Source organism: Cladophialophora psammophila (assembly GCF_000585535.1).
Source record: "Cladophialophora psammophila CBS 110553 chromosome Unknown aczJe-supercont1.4, whole genome shotgun sequence".
Lineage (NCBI taxonomy): Eukaryota > Fungi > Ascomycota > Eurotiomycetes > Chaetothyriales > Herpotrichiellaceae > Cladophialophora > Cladophialophora psammophila.
In genome coordinates this window covers 1124014-1142922 of record NW_006912925.1, presented here as the reverse complement: position 1 = coordinate 1142922, position 18909 = coordinate 1124014, and the positions used below count along the sequence as shown (strand labels likewise).

The 18909-nt window shown below is 50.3% G+C and overlaps 5 protein-coding genes across 5 annotated transcripts; 2 read left to right on the top strand and 3 right to left on the bottom strand.

Annotated features, from left to right (window-relative positions):
* Nucleotides 1–1925: 1925 nt before the first annotated feature.
* A1O5_03326 (uncharacterized protein) lies at nucleotides 1926–6253 on the bottom strand (the record flags this gene model as incomplete). Its single annotated transcript, XM_007743938.1, has 4 exons — nucleotides 1926–2051; nucleotides 2168–4018; nucleotides 4163–6029; nucleotides 6075–6253. The coding sequence occupies 4 exons, from the start codon at nucleotides 6251–6253 to the stop codon at nucleotides 1926–1928; spliced, it is 4023 nt and encodes a 1340-aa protein (XP_007742128.1).
* Nucleotides 6254–6296: 43 nt separating this feature from the next.
* Nucleotides 6297–9537, top strand: A1O5_03325 (uncharacterized protein; the record flags this gene model as incomplete). Its single annotated transcript, XM_007743937.1, has 2 exons — nucleotides 6297–6381; nucleotides 6440–9537. The coding sequence occupies 2 exons, from the start codon at nucleotides 6297–6299 to the stop codon at nucleotides 9535–9537; spliced, it is 3183 nt and encodes a 1060-aa protein (XP_007742127.1).
* A 1249-nt stretch (nucleotides 9538–10786) lies between these two features.
* A1O5_03324 (uncharacterized protein) lies at nucleotides 10787–11913 on the bottom strand (the record flags this gene model as incomplete). Its single annotated transcript, XM_007743936.1, has 2 exons — nucleotides 10787–11695; nucleotides 11746–11913. 2 exons carry the CDS (start codon nucleotides 11911–11913, stop codon nucleotides 10787–10789), a joined length of 1077 nt encoding a protein of 358 aa, XP_007742126.1.
* A 1153-nt stretch (nucleotides 11914–13066) lies between these two features.
* A1O5_03323 (uncharacterized protein) lies at nucleotides 13067–14373 on the bottom strand (the record flags this gene model as incomplete). The annotated part of the gene is made up of 3 exons (XM_007743935.1): nucleotides 13067–13814; nucleotides 13866–14247; nucleotides 14316–14373. 3 exons carry the CDS (start codon nucleotides 14371–14373, stop codon nucleotides 13067–13069), a joined length of 1188 nt encoding a protein of 395 aa, XP_007742125.1.
* Nucleotides 14374–15820: 1447 nt separating this feature from the next.
* Nucleotides 15821–18612, top strand: A1O5_03322 (Cu2+-exporting ATPase; the record flags this gene model as incomplete). The annotated part of the gene is made up of 2 exons (XM_007743934.1): nucleotides 15821–15964; nucleotides 16036–18612. 2 exons carry the CDS (start codon nucleotides 15821–15823, stop codon nucleotides 18610–18612), a joined length of 2721 nt encoding a protein of 906 aa, XP_007742124.1.
* Nucleotides 18613–18909: the final 297 nt, after the last annotated feature.

Below are 18909 nucleotides of genomic sequence, written 5' to 3'. Positions count from 1 at the left end.
CGGCTATATACTTCCCCACGAGACCCCTGTCCGGTGCTTCAATGGATATCGCTAAATAGCCGAGAACCAACCCGAGTATGGTCATATGTAATGATACGGTCACATCGTAGCCACAGCTTTGCACATCAGCCATAGGATAATGAGAATCCAGGTTTGAGATATCACGTGTTTCTCTGTCTGCCTTCCTCACCGGAGCAGGTGTGATTTTAGCACCTTACGTGCTTGGCAGGCTACCTACATTCGTTTACGGGCGATTGCTACTTAATAGCGGCCACGCCCCCCATTTTAATGAGGAGACAAGTTTCGCCGCCATACCCTTCTTCCCACTAAAACCACACAGGGTAGTGTGCACGTGATTTTCTTGCCGTTGTGATCTGCTCTCTGCTAGCGTCTTTGAGAAAGTCTGCAACAACAAACTGCGAACGACGCTTTCTCACACTTTCACTGGTGAAACAGGCCTCCCCGGGGACCCATGGATTTGATGTGAACTTTTGGCCAGGAGCGAAGGTCAAGTACTGTAACAGTAGTCTCTCAAAGAGTTTGCACGATCCGCATTACAATGTTGGGGTGGAGGGATGATTGGCTTGGTAATTCGTGTCGGATGTGTGGGAGAGAGTGGCCATAACTTTCTGTGGAACTTTTGAGAAAGACGTGGAATATTAGTTCAGGCCTCGCAAATCGGTAGGAATTGGGGCTGCCAGCGTGATGCCGTGGCTAGTAAGCTGATTTACATTCCCGCCTCAGAGTTTCCCACCTGTTATCGTGGCAGCCAAGGCGCCTGGGAATTGGTCTGCTGGTGCCTAGGAGCTTGAACTGCTCCTGGGACCCTGCATTACAGCGCACAGATTGGTAGACTTCTTGAAGCTCACATAGCGAACTTCAGATTTCAAATGGAAGATCGGGATAATCAGCATCGAGCCGAAATCGAAAACCGTGACAACCAGCATCGAGCCGATATGGAAAATCGGGACAACCAGCGTCGAGCACAGATGGACATGACTCTCCAAACAATCGATAATCTAAGAGCAACCTTCGCTCCATACGCCAATGCAAGGATGGTTGTTTGGACAAGTAAGGAAGCCAAGGCGAGAGACAATATCAGGAGAAGACAGTACCAGAGACGACTGGGTCCCGCTGCTAATCAAAGAGGCTAGTAGCATAATGTTCCGGACCAGGTCAAGAAGGTGGTCAGACGTGGGGATAGTGGGGTGACGCGAGACAGGTACGCCGAAGGTCACACGCCACACTAGTTAGGTAAGCGAGGCTGAATCAGGTAACAAGGCTGCAATGGTATGTTGATATGTTAGTATGCTAATAACAACATATCAATATATCAAGCCCTACGGGATCGATGGCGTTATACATACACGCTCCTTACCTTAGATGGGACTACTCGTAGTCAAATTCGTTAATAATCCCACACCTACATTTAGGATAATCTAGAACTGAGTTCTCTTTGTTTACCAATTACTTCACCATCGCCTATTCACTCATCAAGGAACCCACCTTGGTTAGATCTGTTCGTAGTTCAGATCATAACACATGACTCTCGACAATGCACAAGAAAATGCACTCCAGTAGATACAGTCGAGGCCAAGAAATCCGTCTGCGGTTTAGGCAGTGCTCCCGTTTCGGGCATGGCCACGGACAAGCCACGCCGTTTTCAACAGCTATGAAGTACTCCGTACCCTCCTCCTCGTCCCAGCCCAATTCTCCTTCTATTGACTTGTCGAGCTGTTTTATTTTTCACCTCCTGTCGCAAGTTCACGTTAAGAGCCCTTTGAATCTTTCACTACTCTCCTTAGTTTTTACTTACAAACCGCTTCGAGTTTACACCTAAGTAAAATGCACCTCAGTAGCTGCACCCATATCGCCCATATAGCCCATATAGAATACCTACTTATTCTCCTTTGTAAATCGATGCTTCACGTCTCCATTTCCGTCGCACGTGTGACTCCTGCAACGGCCTGATGGTTCGAACCCCCAATCGGTGCTCCACATTCCGGACAGCGAGCCTGTTCCATCGGCATCCCGCACTCGCCAATTGCGAACTGTTAAAAGTTTGTCAGCAACGTTGGGTATATCAATGTAGAGAGTAACATCTAATAGTGTTCTGAAAAGTGAAAGAAATGAAAGAAAAGTAAGACAAAAACAGCTCAATGCGTACCGGATGTCCATTGCTGCAGTGATACCAGTGACCCGAGTGCGTTGCGAGCCCCCTCGACCCACTCACCATCGCCCGCTTGATGGCAGCGAGCTCTTCGGGCGTGACTGCTTCGTACCATTCTTTTCCTAGAAACTTGATACTCTCCTCGGCCGCCTTCTTCAATTGATCGGCGTTCTCAAAAGGCTGCTGGCATAGTTCAAGCGCCTTTTCTAGCAAATCCCTTGCCTCGTTGATGTACTCAGTGGCCTTCGCGGTGTCTTGTGTTTCGTCATCTATGTTGTTAGACAGACCCGAATTGCGGTAATGTCGAGCCACTCTGGTGTAGTAAAGTGAAGCTTCAACTGCGAGCTTGGGGAGGTTTTCAGCGTTGCAGTCCTTGATGAATATCGCGCAGATCTGGAGGAACGGCTTGGTGAGTCTCTTCGGCGAACCACCAGGGATTGTGAAGTTTACTGCTGCAGCAGAGCTACTCTCGGCGGACAGCCGGGTTGAAGCAGAATTTATGATCGCTGCAACGCTGAATTTGTCTTCGAGAACGACACACTCGGCCTTTATTTGGACCATTCGCCCTCCCAGCGTAATCCGGCGGTCACGCTCGACAGGACGAATTGACTCTTGTGGCTCCCCAATGCTTAGAGACGCTAGCGCTGCGTCCAGTGATTTCGACTTGCTTTCCAAAGTGCTGATGGCGTGGACCGTGGCCTCGTGAAGCTTGTGGGCGGGTTGATGGCGGTCAGCGACTTTTCGGAGGAATCGGTTGATCTCTCTGTTCAGTTCGCGAGATTTTTTATATCGAGTTTCGATCTTCTTAAGGACGTCGTAAAGAAACAATGATATTCTGCCTTCACTCTCGCGATAACTCCTCGTGCGGTCCGTGAGTTGCGATATGGAGGTCTCCAACTCATTCTCAAGCTCATCAACCTGGAGTTCAAGGCCCCTCAACTCCATCTTGCCGTTGACGAGGAACCGCTTTGACATCTCGTCGATCACAGCTCGGTTGATCAATCGGTTGTATCGCTGCGTCACATATTGCCTTACTGGGCATTGACAATCAGGGCACTGAGGAACCTTACTGGCGAGGCCCCCAGAGATATCCAAAAGCCCCGTGAACCGCCCAGATTCATCGGAGGTGTAGACTTCATTTAACCCTACCACACCGTCGAGACTCTCTCCGGTGAAGAAGTGACCGCACCCGAGGACAACAATGGGTGTCTCGTTGACGTCAATTTCGGCGTATGTCTTCATTTCAAGGAGGTCGACTCGAGTATCCTGCTTGCTGGTACATTGATGGCAGTACTCTTCAGGGCACAACTCGCCGCAAAGTCCAGGACACTGGTGACCACAGGGAAGTCCTTTAGAACAGCGTTGATCGCATGGTAACTTATTACAGGGAGCGGAACAGGGCATGGTGCAAGTTCCTTGGTGCTCACAAGCCCACGCACACCGTTCGATGCATGGAGTACATGCCTCGTGACAAAGTAGCTTGCACTTTGAATGTTGGCAGCGGACCTCGCAGGGAGATAGACAGGGACCACATTCATTTCCATGATGGCACGGTTTGCGACAGGTATGGCGGCATGTTCCGAAAGGTCTCCCACAGACTTTCCGGCATTTTTGGTGAGAGATCGAAGGTGTCTCCATTTCGTTCTTGGTATTGCACTGCCCGCACGCACCTGGGCAGGGGTGACCACAATCAAGAAGTGTTGCACAAGGCGTAGGACATCGGAAACGATCCAAAGTGATGTCCAACCAGCATGCCACTTCCACCGTATGACCACAACTAGAGACCTTTTTGGGCACTGGAATGTTGCAACGGATGTCAGCTGGGCGTTGTGCTATATGACACAATATCTCATCTTTGGTATGGCCACAAGGTAGCTGTATATCCTTCAACTTAAGGTGACACTTTCCACAGTCTTCTCCACAGGTTTGTTTCTGGCATGCATGGTTGCATGGCTCATGAAGGCGTTGGCATGGTTGTGGGCAAGAAAAGACATTGTGCATGCTTTCTGAATGACATCTAGCCTGGCACATGTGGCCGCAATCAGGAAGACGCCAGGTGCACGCCAACCGGCATCCACCTTCTGGACTCTGCCTTGGGAAATCATCCGGCTCTGAGACTTGGATGGGAGTTTCTTCATGCCTCGGGCAACAGAGACCCAAATAGTTACCGACTGCGTCCGATGCCCGGAGCATATCAATGACTTTCTGCCACATCGGGATATTCGAATAAGTATCCGAGTTACCAATGAGATACATACCATGCTGGGCACGGCTAAGGAGGACATTAATTCGGTTCGTCGTCTTTAGAAACCCCACCTTTCTCTCGGTATTACTCCTGACCAAAGACACAATGATTAATTTGGCCTCTTCACCCTGGAAGTTATCGATAGTGGCAATTCGCAAAAGGTCACTGAGTCTCTTCCTCTTCAAAGGGGCCTTTCTAAGCTGTTCGAATTCGCCGTCCGATCCCTGTTCCACAACACTGCTCACAAGACGGCTGAGAATGCCGCTGATGGTATCGTCAAATCCGTCCTTCTCCAGCGCTTCTTGGTCCCGGTCACTAATCACAATCTCGAAGTCGTTCTGCATTGCTGTGCGAAGTTTTTGAAGCTGGCCGGTGTATGGTGTCAAGACAGCAATATCACTGCTCTTATACGCGCCTTGGCGGACGATATGGCGGACTAACGCGTGTACCATTTCCACCTCCCAGATATTGGAATGTGACTTGTGGTGCATCTCGGAGTGCTGGCCCTCTTCCAAATGACCGTGGTCTAGCCAAAAGACATTCTTTCGCATACCAACAACGTCGGGAAGATTGCCCGTGCAAGGGTGATCAACTAGCATGGGATATATGGTCTCCCGAATCAGTTTTGAGATCTCAGGACGCATTCGCCGCTGGACATTCAATTGGGCCACTTGCATCTTTGCCCTTCCAGGCTCCCCAACAGAAAGTCTTTCGAATTGACTGCGGTCGAGTTTGTACAGACTGCCCTGCCTGCTCTCCAGTGACAAGCTGATGAAATTGTTAATTTGGGGACGGAGTTGCTCGTGGTCACCGATTTGGATGAAATGCTCGACTGTTGGGAGCAACGCGGATAGCATGTGCGCTTCCATTACCTCGCCTGCTTCCTCACATATCACAACCTTGCTTCTGACACGCTTCAAGGTGGAAATTCGCTTGGCTAGGCCCGTTGTGGTGATGCCGATAACATCTGCAGACTGCAGGACCCGTCTATCAACTTCGTCGTGTATTTTTATCTCCTGTTGGTAATCGCCGATCCCCTTCAATCTTTCGAATAGGTCATTCGAAGCATAGTCATGAATCTCTTGGCTCCACAGTTGCACAAGCCTATATATTTCTTCCGGCGATAACAAGTAAACGCTCTTCTCTGCTTTCTGAAGCAGAACACTGTCAACGAGCTTGTGTGGCACAATCAACTTGTGTCCGTCCGTACCCACTGGGATCACGAAAGACTGCCCAGCTGCCGCCCACCGTTCAAAGGGATGTCGGCCAACGCTCTCATACCCTTCTTCATCAATCTCTCGAAACTGAGCGTGGATTCGGGGATACTGTCGCTGGAGGTGATGTTGAAAACGTGGCCAGTTCTCTCGCCCGCGTATACTATGCAAACTCCCCAGGTCTCCTTTGATGCGTTTTGTTTCCTCATCTAAAGAACTGTATTGTAGAGCAAGAAGATAATTCTCGTTCGTAGTCTTCATCTCTGCTTGAGATATATTTCGAAGATTATGGTCTTCCAGCAGGGTAGATTGACTTTGGCCTCCAATGCGAATGATTTTTTTGATGCCAGCTGCGAGTAGATGTTCCAGGAACTGATCCAATGCGTGATTTGTATAACACCTCCTTTTCGTTAGCAACATCCTGCACATGAGAATAAAAACTTACACGATTACCACAGGTCCCAAATTTGCCTTTCTCTTACAATGGAGCAGAATTTTCATCAATTGAATACCAAGATAGGTCTTTCCGGTCCCCGGTGGACCTTGTATGAAAGCATACTCCCGGGTCAAGGCCGCAAGTAATCCCTTGCACTGGCCGCGGTCCAGGTCAGTTCGTGCTTCCATCTCGTCAAGAATAGCTGGCTCGCTTAATAGCGAAGCCGGATGGATGAACATATCCCCAACGAATAGCGGGTTCGGCTTGAGGAGTGGCTCCAACGAAAACTTGAAACCAGGTTCTCGAGCATACAGAGGTGACGATAGTCCACTTTCCCGACCACTCTGCAACTGACATAGCTCGAGCTTTATCAGACGCAGCATTCGAAGTGCAGAGTGTGCAGACCGAAGATGAATCTGGCCATGTTATCTACGAGCAAGATTTAGTCCAGACCCATCAAGAATGGTTGGAGCAGGCTGCTCAGATGTTGAGCGAACAAGCATCAACTCTGTCGCGGCACCAGACGGCAGGACATCATGAATCACGAGACGATGCCGGCTGCCAACTTGATGAGAAGCATTTAGACCACTGTGTTCTTTGTCAAAAGGCGAACGAAAAAGCCGAGACATCTCAGGATGTTATCGTGACCATCCCTGAGGCGCAAAAGTTTACAGCCACTCTCAGTATCACTGGGATGACTTGCGCGGCATGCATCCTCTCCATTAATGAAGGGGTGCAGGGACTCCAATTCTTGACGGATGTCAGCGTCAGTTTACTTACCAATAGCGCAACTGTCGCCTTTACCGGCCCGAAGGACAACATCGATCAGATTGTGGAGAGAATTGAAGACAGAGGATACGACTGCCACATCGAGAGCATCGTTGAAGTTGGACAACCACAGCAAACAAAAGAGCTGGTGGAAAGGACAATCATGATTAGAATAGCAGGCATGTTCTGCGATCAATGCCCACGACGGGTTATTGAAGCTTTGTCATCACCGTTTCAGGGACGACTTGCTATTGACAAACCGCCGTCGTACGATGACCCCATCATCATGATGACATATCGTCCCCAACCCGGCATCATTACTATCAGAAGTATCCTTGCTACTATACATGGCGTCAGCGACCAACTCAGAGCCACAATATACCATCCTCCCACGATCGAAGAGCGCTCTCGAACTATGCAGCTCCGCGAACGGCGTCGTCTACTCCTGCGGCTTCTCCTTAGCTTCATCGTCGCCATTCCAACCTTCCTTATCAGTGTGGTCTGGATGAGCCTTGTTCCCTCGACCAACCGCGTACGAATATTCTTCCAACAAAATATGTGGACTGGTGCCGACACTCGCGCCGAGTGGGCGCTTTTCTTCCTTGCGACGCCTGTGATGTTCCTCGCTGCCGACGTCTTCCACACCAGGGCAATCAAGGAGATCCGAGCACTGTGGAGCCGGAATAGCAAAGTCCCCGTTCTTCGAAGATTTTACCGTTTCGGAAGCATGAACCTGCTCATGTCCGCTGGAACGTCGGTGGCGTACTTCCCTTCGATCGCCGTACTTGCTCTAGAAGCGCAAAAAACTGGACAACACAACAGGCGACTATCGACATACTTCGACACGGTTGTGTTCTTGACGATGTTCATTCTCGCTGGACGCTACTTGGAAGCGTACAGTAAATCTAAGGCAGGTGATGCTGTCACAATGCTCGGAAAGCTCCGGCCAACCGAAGCTCTGCTTGTGAGATCTAATCCGGAATCGGAAGATAGCGAGTTATCTCTTCCGATAACCAATTGCGAGAGAATCAATGTCAATGTTCTGGAAGTCGGAGATATTGTCCGAGTACTTTATGGCGTATCTCCACCAGCCGATGGCACAATCGTCCTGGGCGATTCCACCTTCGATGAGAGCTCTTTGACCGGAGAGTCTCGGCCTATTACCAAGTCTACTGGCGATCAAGTCTTTGCTGGAACAATCAACACGGGCAAACCGATTAATGTCCGAGTCACTGAAGTCTCAGGAACATCTATGCTTGACCAAATCGTCAAAGTTGTTCGTGAAGGCCAGGCAAAAAGAGCGCCAGTGGAGAGAGTGGCTGACATCTTGACGGGATACTTCGTTCCAGTGATTACCCTCATTGCCGTATCGACGTTTGTTGTCTGGTTTGGACTCGGTCAGGGCGGGGCACTGCCAGAAACTTGGCTTGATGTCGACACAGGTGGCTGGGCTTTCTGGGCATTACAGTTTGCCATTGCAGTCTTTGTCGGTGCGTGCCCCTGCGGCATTGCCCTTGCGGCCCCAACAGCTTTATTCGTGGGTTCTGGACTAGCGGCGCAACACGGAATATTGGTCAAAGGTGGCGGAGAAGCGTTTCAAGAAGCTTCGGATCTGGATGTGGTTGTCTTTGACAAAACCGGCACGCTCACCGAAGGCGGAAACCCGACTGTTACAAACTATGATATCATGGCTTCTGGTGAGGAGGAGACGAAGGCCATCTGGGCAATCGCGCAAGCCCTAGAGGAGTCTTCAAGTCACCCAATAGCAAAAGCAATTGCTGCGCTCTGCGGAGGACAAAGCCGCACTACCATCGCCGACTCTGCTATTGAAGAACTCCCTGGTCGCGGCCTCAAAGGCACATTTACCATCCATACATCCACCAATGACACCCGGTACGAGGCTGCCATCGGCAGTGAAACTTTCGTCTCCTCCCTTGGCACCCCTATAACCACAGACCAGTCCAACATTATGTCGACATGGAAATCCGCTGGGAAAAGCGTCGCACTTCTGGCTTTGCGTCCATTGTCACTCTCAGACGGGAATGAAACCACGTTTAAACTTGTTGCACAGTTTGCAACCACAGATTCTCTCCGTCCTGAAGCTGCTTCCGTCCTTTCTGCTCTACGTGAGCAAGGGTTAAGCATCTGGATGATCTCAGGCGACAATGCCATGACCGCTATTGCAGTTGGGCATCAGCTAGGTATCCCGGCGACCAATATCATTGCCGGTGTTCTCCCTTCGGAAAAGGCTGAGCGGATCCGTTGGCTACAAAACTCCGCCCCTAAACGCAACGGCAAGGCGGGAAGAGCAATGGTGGCTATGGTTGGGGATGGCATCAATGACTCTCCAGCACTCACTGCCGCGGACGCCGGAATTGCCATCGGCTCTGGCTCAGATGTTGCTATATCAAGTGCCAAATTCGTGCTAGTGTCCTCAAACCTGCACTCCTTGTTGACTCTTATCACACTCTCCCGCACGGTTTTCCGGAGAGTCAAGTTCAACTTTGCGTGGGCATTGGTGTACAACGTGGCCTTGGTGCCAATTGCGGCAGGAGTGATTTATCCGGCACCTGGACACCCGAAGTTGAACCCTGTGTGGGCGAGTCTGGCTATGGCGTTGAGCTCTCTGAGCGTCGTATCCTCAAGTCTGGTTATGAGGACAGGTATTCCTATCATTGGGTTTAGAGCATCCAGGAAGACATAGTAGGGATAGAGCCCAGCAGTGTCACGGGATGACCTGTCTGCGACCAGGTGGGACGATGGGAGTGGAAGGTCAGACGAAGAGAGAAGAACAGGGACAGCCTGACACGTGACTGGACTGTGTGGACTGCGACGACCGGTGGCAGGACCACTACAGTCCAGAGAGGCACGTGACTGGACTAGTTGTGGATTGCGTGGACTGCTGGAGTCCAGGGGCAGTCCTCACAGTCCAGACGGATCTCTTATGTCCATATAGCGACGACTCACGACTCCTCTAGTTAAATAGTTCCTTCTTCCGTAGTCAACTCATGTTTTCAACTGCACCATACTGTTGTGACTTTGAACCCTCTTGGAGCTAATACCTCCGCTTCCCAGATCTGTCCGAAAGTACCTTATGCTTGCCCTCCCGAAGACCAATAACCCCGAGTTCCACCTTGTGATACCCTTGACCTTGGCAGTTCTCAACAAGCAGGACTTTCAAATCCAGTCAGGCAGAGATCGCAGCTGGAGAAGACTTGTGATATTTACCTCAGGATGATTGTTATCGGTTGTAGAGGGTATATAAACGAGAGGAGAATATATCTAGCACAAGGGCTGCAGTAACCCATGACATCTTAAACGGCCGAAGGCATTCAGCCAAAGTGATACTTAGATAGCTAGGTGTGAAGCGTTGCCTCGAGCGTAACCTAAGACGAAAGGAGACATCTGTTGAGACAAACATCACCCAGAGGCCGGAAATCCAGCTACAAAACGTTGTTCGGAGTATTCTGTCATACCACGTGCCAGAGGTGTGGTAATTTTAGGCAAAAACAGCATGGATGGCATTTCCAGTGTCCTCTTAATACGTACATGGATATATTTCGATTAATAGATTTCACCCTGATAGCGGACTGGGAGATGTGTGGAATAAAAGTATGTCCATGCCCGGGGCATTTCCGGGATGCATATTATCGCTTTTTATTAGACTAATGAACCCTTATAGATAGCACCCGTAGGCAAGTAGTTTTAGGTGTGATAGGCATTTCACAATTACCTCCGATATCTCCGGGGAGCGTTGTTCAGGGCAACTGCGCAGAAAACTTCTTGTCTTTTAAAGAAGGCGTCATTCATTACTAGCGTCGACAGACATTTTTGGTGCATGCCTCCGTAGAGTCACGCCGCAGTTGGCCGCCTCGGCACCGCGAGGACGATGGTTCGTTTTAGCTAATCCCCCCTCGTCAAATTGCGTGAATTTATTTCTTATCCGCGACGGGTCATCTTCTATACACAGTAAACTCCAGGACTATGAATGCAATGTATAATACCAGCAGCACCCCACCAACCCACCGCTTTGATCCCAAGAACACAATCGGGCAAAACAGCGCAGATGACGCCCAAGTAACAAGCAGCTCGAACGGTACCATAGAGCCTGCGAGCTCTCTCTGATTCCCAGCTACGAACGTGATCCCAAGACACAAAGTCAAAAGGAAGATATTGCTTCCCGCTGTACTCGCAACAACGATACCGCTATGTCCCCGAGCACCACTAATGACAGCAACAAATTTCTCAGGCAATGTAGTAGCAAATGACAAGACCGTTATGCCAAGGATGGTGCCGGAAAGGTCGAACGCATCAGCGATTGAAGCTGCGCTGTGTGAGAGGATGTAGCCCGACATTGACAGTGCAATAAAGCCGAGGATGAGTTGAACAATGTGATAGAAAAGACCACGTTCTTGACTGTGTGTAGGATGCTCTCCACTGGCTTTCTTAGGGAGCAATGGTGATATTTCAGCTGGGGGGTGATCATGCTGTGTCTCTTCGTTGTTGCAATCACTGCTTTGACGATCGTCGCTGTCGTCGTTATCCGAGTCTTCCGGAGCACCCAACATGCCCCTGTAAATCCCATAGCCAATTGACACCAGATATACAGCGAATGCGGCAATGAAAATGCCTCCCGCGATCCTGCCGAGGCTTTTCGTCAGAGCGACAACTGTGAAGATCGTGGTAACGAGAAAGAGCAAGGCTGCGTATATTTTCGCGCTTCGATCAAATGTCGTGTAGCCAGGATGGAAGAGGAGACCTAGGGAGAATGCTCCCAGAATATTTGAGATTGAGGAGCCGATGACATTGCCTAGTGCGAGAGAGGAGCGATTTTGAAGGATGGATGCCACGATGACAGCAAGCTATATCAATCAGCCTAATTCTACGCTTGCATTGTTGCATGAAGGCGTACCTCTTCCCATTCTGCACCTGCTGTGAGCAAGGCTACCAATGTCTGTGAAACTCGAAGCCGACACGCGACAATCGCTGTGGAGTCGATGAAACGATCAGCACCGAATTGGAGGAGAAACAGGCCGGCTGCAAATGCGCTGGCATTAAAGCAGATGCTATCCCAACTCATATTTTCGTAGTAGACGGATTTCTGTGCCTTAGCTCGCATAGGTAGCAAAAAGTTTGACGTGGAAGCAAGAGGTGATAGACGCTGAGGATTGTGAACGAGCGCAGAGTATGAAGGCGAAAAGTGCCATTTATGTTCCGCTGACACGAAGATTGAAAAGAGTTGTTTCGTGTGTCTGTGATTCTACGGAGAACCGCAGTTACACTGTCGCGCGAGGCTGACCTCGCTTTTGGGGCCCCCAAATATATTTTCACGTGGGATTTCTGGAAGTCCTTTGTTGCAGGGGCTGGGGGTTTGGCCGATTTGCCAAGCCACGATCGGCACCAGTAGATTTCCTTATCATCGCCCGTGTATGCAGCCTCAAATGGTATTGGTGCGCGAATTATGTCCAGAAGCGGTGGCCTAAATCCCCGCCTAATTCTGCTACAGTTTGACGCCCCAATTATTCACGGGCATCCGTACGGAGTGTAATTGTCCCTTCGGCCAATTAGTTACGGCGATTTTTCTTGCGGGCGTCACGAAACAGCACTAAAGTTACCCCGCATACCGTACCTCCTCAATTGGTAGTTGGGCATCATGCGCCTATACGCTCAACGAAAGATACCTCGAAACAGATAATCGAGTCCAAAAGACTAGACAGGTGATGTCTCGCAATGCGTAATCGAATCTCTCGTCGAGACGGCACAGCTCTTCAGGGTTGCAGTATTGTAATGGGTTTACCGATAATACAATGGCCCTTGATCTCCAGGGTCAGAGCCAGCACTGCAAAGGTATAGGCGCGTCGTCATCCACCTTTGTATCCAAGGCCTGCCAAGTTACTTTCAAACGACCACTCTAGGACAAGCCAACTGACATGGACTAACATAGGACAGACCAATGAACTCGCATTGTGATTTGTGGTGGATCGGACCCCTCCTGGGGTTCAGGCAAGTGGTCACTACCTTTCAAGCAAGAAGGTTCCTATAATCTTTGAAATAAAAAAAGCGCCAAAATCACCTCCCTGTATGGCATCGAACGATTCGGCATACAAGTAGACGAGGAGCCAAGTCGTAAGGGGATTCAATCATCAATCATTGTACATGTCATGATCGTTCTGTTGTGGGCCAAATGCTTTCCGGGCAATTGTGTGTTCAGTATTTCTAAAATTGTCACAGCTTTAATTTTTGGCCTGGATTTTGTCCGTCGTCGATCGTAGCAGAGTTGACAAGGCATTTCTACCGTCCCAATTGCGAATCGTCCAGACCTCGACTGCTTTCCCATCAACCATTTTCGCACTCGACTTCAAGGGTTCACCGAGCGCTGCTTCCTCGGCTTCATGAAGCCAGTCATTCCAAGCTGGAGTTCTGGGCGCCCAACCGGCATCTTTGACCCAGTTGCTAGTTCCTGTGACGGCAATTGCTTTCCACAAAGCTTCTGTGTAGGTCGGTGAGTAATTGTCGACCCTTGCGTTTCTAGGGGGAGTGCCCCCGGAAACTTCAATGTGTTCGACCTCGAACCGGGAAAGGTCCCAGTGTTGAGCAGGAGGCAAAGCAGCGCCAATCCAGTAGAAGATGCTAATAAGCATATAGGACCCAGCAAATGCCGTCTGTGTTTCGATGCGAGCATTGCCCAAGCAAATAACTCCACCCATGAGTAACAAGGTTGAAATCAAAGAGAGTCCTCTGTAGATGGCCGTACTCTTGACAGAATAAATGCATCGCTCGCTAGAGTTGAAATAGAGGTAGCGGGCGGTTCGCTCCTGGCACGACACCACGATAAAGGCTCCCTGGGGATATTTGATGACAACGTTCCCAGGCGGGGAATGAGGGTCGGGCTTGGGGTCATTTGGTGTCGGTTTCCACTTGTTGGCAACACCAGTAACGGTACTCAGAGCAGAAAGCAGAAGAGTAGCCAACAATGACATGCTGTTCAACAAGGGTAAATAAGGCTATGAAGCAGTAAAGTATTCCACTTACCCGTCCTCGTAGTGAATCGACAGCCCCAACAAGGCACAAGTCAATGCCGTTCCCAAAATGGCCAGGAATGCTAATGGACCAAATCTGTTGATCGATGGACGAGGCTTGTCATTTTCCTTCACCCGGATACAGCTGACAGTGTTGGCGTTCAACTTGTCTCCGCGGTGCAAGGCGTGGGCGACATGGTGAATATCTTCTCCAGTATTACCCGAATGGACACCGATTACTTTTGCACCAGCAGTGGTCTGAAATTTCTCCGGCCGCGAAGGTCTAATGAAGATCTGCGGCGCAGGAATGAGGCGAGGGAGGTAGATGAGATAGCTTAGCGTAGCGACTTGGGCAATTGTATCTACGGAACCTTCTCCTAGGATAGCGAGGAAGCCTGAAAGGAGAAATGTCAGAAGTGGTCTGCGTTGTCACACCTTCGGTATGTTATCAAACTGTACTCACCGACGACGCCAAGCCGGAGGCCTTGATTGTTGGACACGTACGATTCGATAAATTGCATCTTATTTCAGCCGACTTTACCAGTGGTTTGTTCACAGGCAAGCTTCCGCAACGTTGGGTGACCAGCCGAAGAACAATGAACGCAGTTGGTCACGTGACTATTGCTTGGCGTCACAATCAATTTGCATTGGCCTTTTAGTCAGCTGAAAGCTTGGATTGAATCTGCTTCAGTTACTTGCCGTCGCCAAATCAGCTCGCCAAGTCTGTGCTGACGCGTCCTTCACGCCAAGCTGGAACGTGGCTAATGCCAGCGGCGCTCAAAGGGACCCAAACCTATGTCCCTGGTGCCCCGTGGTGCAGTCTTTGTGAATGGCAACCGCTGTGTGGGAAGAGGCGAGGCAGCAAGGTGAGTACGCTAAGCATAGCCGGATTAATATTAATCCATGGTTTGATGGGCTGTCTGGCGTACATACAGAGTAGGGTTGGCGAAATACTCGATAGTTTTCACCTGTACAAGCCGTCTACGAGGTTCAAATATAGATAGACCTAGGAAATAGATTCAAACTTGCTCAAACTTGCTCAAGTGAGCACCTTACCTGACTAGCGCCGGATCAACATTTTGAGCCAAATTCCTCAACCTTTTCGTCGCCGGCATCTGCTCACTTTTGATTCGTGGCCAGAGTGGATCTGAGAGTTTTATTCTCTTCCATTTTAAAGATTTTAGCTTCTGCCGGCGCTTGGGGTCCACCCATGATTGGCATGTCGATCTTCGGCAAACTCAGAGGCATTTTCCCTTGTCCTGGAGTGAGTCACTGATCGTTACTCATTGGTTGGTATCAGGATAGCAGAGAGGGCTCCGCAAATTCTCGCATTGCCACGCGCCCCTTAACCGTGGACTTTCCGTACTGTACATATACTAACTTGGTCAACTCATTGTCGGTTTTCTGTTTTCCAACCCTCAAAGCATTATTTTGTCCTACGCAGACTTAATCTAAATGGCGGCACTTGACAGGCTTACTCTTCCCCCTTGCTGGACTTGCGTTCCTTCGCTGGTCAACCCTGAGAGCAGTGCTACGGCTCGTCCTTGCTGTGATGGTATGGTGCCCAATGAGTTCGATTGCTCGTACAGATTTGACCATTCAATTATACAGAGAGTTGCATTGAGAAGGTAGCATTACGAGAGTGCGCGCTGCAATGTGGGGAAGCAGAGAATCCGAGTTGGAGCGGCGATAAATGCCACACCTTGTGCGACGAGACCGTACCGCCTGGTTCAAGCTCCACACGAGTAGGAGCATACCCTTATGGTCAGCCTGGGTTTCCGGCCCTTCCGAATCCAAGCCGCAAACGGAAACGCGAAGCTTGCATCGCCCATTCACGCAGTGTCCGCAACCGCTACAGTACAGTCCTCGCAAGAATAGGCTGTATCTGTAAGGAACTCGTTGCGAAGCAGCTCGAGCCTTGTTGTAAGGAGGGCCGCCCTGTCGGAAAGCGCAGCTCTGTAGAGCAGGATGGCTGCTGCGATAAAGAACCAGGAAATTGTTATGAGACAACAACGGAAAAGTCGGCTCAGATTACTAGTTGCAGTGATTGCTGCGACCTCGAGAACAGTTGTGTCGCAGTCAAGAACGGATATTCTGGTCCTCGCAGGAATGGTAGTTGTGGAGGGAGAGGAAAGGCCTCTCGCAGCTGTGCTGAAACCTCCCCCACTAATGAATGCAGGGAGGGCCATTCTGGTTCGAGTTATGGTCCTGGGGCCTCCAATGCTGTCTGCTCTTCAAAGGGTGACTGTTGTTCTGGTCCTGGAAGCCGCGATCAGCTCAATATTCTCCCCTCGAAAAACCTCGACATCAAACCTGCAGCGGACTTGGACCTCGAACAGATCCCATCGAATCTCGAGCATGTCATTTTGGACGTGCAAGGACTCACATGCACGGGTTGCGAAACGAAGTTGTTCAGATCTTTGCACGCCATTCCAGGTATTTTCCATCTTCAGACCAGTCTAGTACTTTCACAGGCCGAGTTCGACCTTAACGAAAAGGCCGGTTCCATAGACGAAGTCATCAAGTCCGTCGAAAAGGCCACTGGATTTGCTTGTCAGCGGATAAACAACGAAGGCCAAGAAGTTGATGTTGTTGTCGACGGCGATGCAAAGGTTTTCGTTGCCCAAAAATATCCTCACGGCGTCCTCCAAATGACTGCTATCGGGCATCAATTGGTGCGCATCTCGTATGATGGCAGGATCATCGGAGCAAGAGTATTGCTAAGGGAATGCTTTGACAGTCCTCTGAAGCTTGGCGCTCCTCGGCGCTCCTCTGAACTGGAGAGTGGGAAACGGCATGTTTGGAATATGGCCTGGATTACGTTGCTCTCCACCATTCTTACAATTCCAGTACTTGTCATGGCATGGGCTCCCCTTCCTCATCGACCTATTGCCTATGGAAGCGCCTCCCTAGCACTGGCCACGATCGTGCAGGTTGTCGTTGCCGGACCATTTTATCCTAGTGCTTTGCGGGCGTTGCTGTTCACCCGAGTGATCGAGATAGACCTACTCATCGTCCTCAGCACGTCCACAGCTTACATCTTTTCGATAGTCTTGTTCGCCTACGTAGTGGTTGGGCAACCACTATCGATCGAGCAATTCTTCGAGACCAGCACGCTGTTGATCACATTGATTGTCCTTGGACGACTGGTGAGTGCCTTCGCGCGACAAAGGGCAGTCGAGTCCGTCTCCATCAGGTCTCTCCAGGAAGAAACGGCTACGCTTTGTACCACTAGTGGCCTTAACGACGAACCGATTGATGTCCGTCTTCTCCAGTATGGCGACTGTTTTAAGGTTCAACCAGATTCGCGCATTACGACAGATGGTGTGGTAGTCTCTGGCACGACGGAAGTCGACGAGTCCATGGTCACTGGTGAATCCCTACCAGTTGAGAAGTACCCAGGCTCCCCAGTCATCGCCGGATCGTTGAATGGGTCTGGCGTCATCGTGGTACGACTGACACATCTTCCTGGCGACAATACTATAAGCACGATTGCGACCATGGTAGACCAAGCCAAGTTCTCTAAACCCAAGACCCAGGAGATTGTGGATGTTGTTGCTGGTTATTTCGTCCCCGTTGTCTTGGTCCTCACCATCATCACTTTCGCTATTTGGGTTGCTATCGGTGTTGCAGTGCGTCACCAAAGGAGCGGCCCTGCTGCCGTGAACGCAATCACCTACTCTCTGTCAGTTCTTATCATTTCCTGTCCATGCGCAATTGGTCTGGCCGTTCCCATGGTCGTCGTTATTGCCGGAGGTGTAGCAGCAAAACATGGTGTTATCTTCAAGTCCGCCACGACGATTGAAGTGGCACGCAATATTTCTCATGTTGTCTTCGATAAGACCGGAACTCTCACCCAAGGTCGACTTGCGGTCATGGAAGAGCTATACCTCTCTGAAGACCAGGCTCTCGCAGCTGCCGTTACTTTGGGCTTAACCCGCGACAACAAACACCCTGTTTCCACCGCTCTTGCCTCGTGCCTTAACGAGAAGGGTGTCGACGCTGTCAGCGTGGAAGATACCAAGTCGATCACTGGCAAGGGAGTCCAAGGGACATTTAGAGGTGTTGAAGTGCGTTGTGGCAATACTCGCTGGCTCTCCGCGAACAAACGCCCTGAAGTCCAAGATCTTCTGGTGAAGGGTCTTACAGTTGTTGGTGTGACCATGGCTGAGGAGCTTGTCGCCATCTTTGGTCTTTGCGACTCACTCCGCCCAGAATCTCAATTTGTCGTCGCTGAGCTCCAGAAGCGCAACATTGGTGTATCTATCGTCAGTGGCGACGATGCTGGAGCTGTTGACGCTGTGGCCGCCAAACTCGACATTCCGGTTAGCCACGTTAGGTCTAGATGCACACCCGGCGATAAGCAGGAGTACCTCAAACGACTCAAAGCTGATGAAGGAAAGAAAGTTCTCTTCTGTGGCGACGGTACCAATGATGCAGTGGCACTGGCTCAAGCTGATATTGGCGTACACATCAATACTGGTAGCGACGTCGCCCAGACCGCTGCTGATGTTGTGCTTGTGCGTCCATATCTGTCTGGGGTCTTGATCTTGCTGGATTTGTCAAAGGCCGCTTTCTACCGCATTTTCTTCAACTTTGCGTGGGCATTCGTGTACAACGTATTCGCTGTACTGCTGGCTGCTGGGGCCTTTGTTAATGCTCGGATCGAACCTCAGTACGCTGGGTTAGGAGAGCTCGTCAGTGTCCTACCCGTCATCTTGATTGCCCTGCAACTCAAGTTTTTCAGGCGACAGTATTGAGACTTGGGCAGAAGGCTTTATTATGGTCGATGCATTGAAGAGTGGTGGTTCCCCGAAGACCTTTTTGAGTTTCTTTCTGGGTCGTGTCGCTGCGGGCTGATCGTGAAGGTGTTCGTGTGAATCCGCGGCAGCCTACTTGCGACACGCAAACAAGGGCACGCCGGTTTTGAGATCCTCTGTAATGAGAAGGTGGGTCAGATACTGCTGGATGTGGGGGCAGGATATCAATGCTCAAGGAGGACAGTATGGCAATGCACTGCAAACACCAGCATGAGTGTCACTGATTCGCCTCGATTG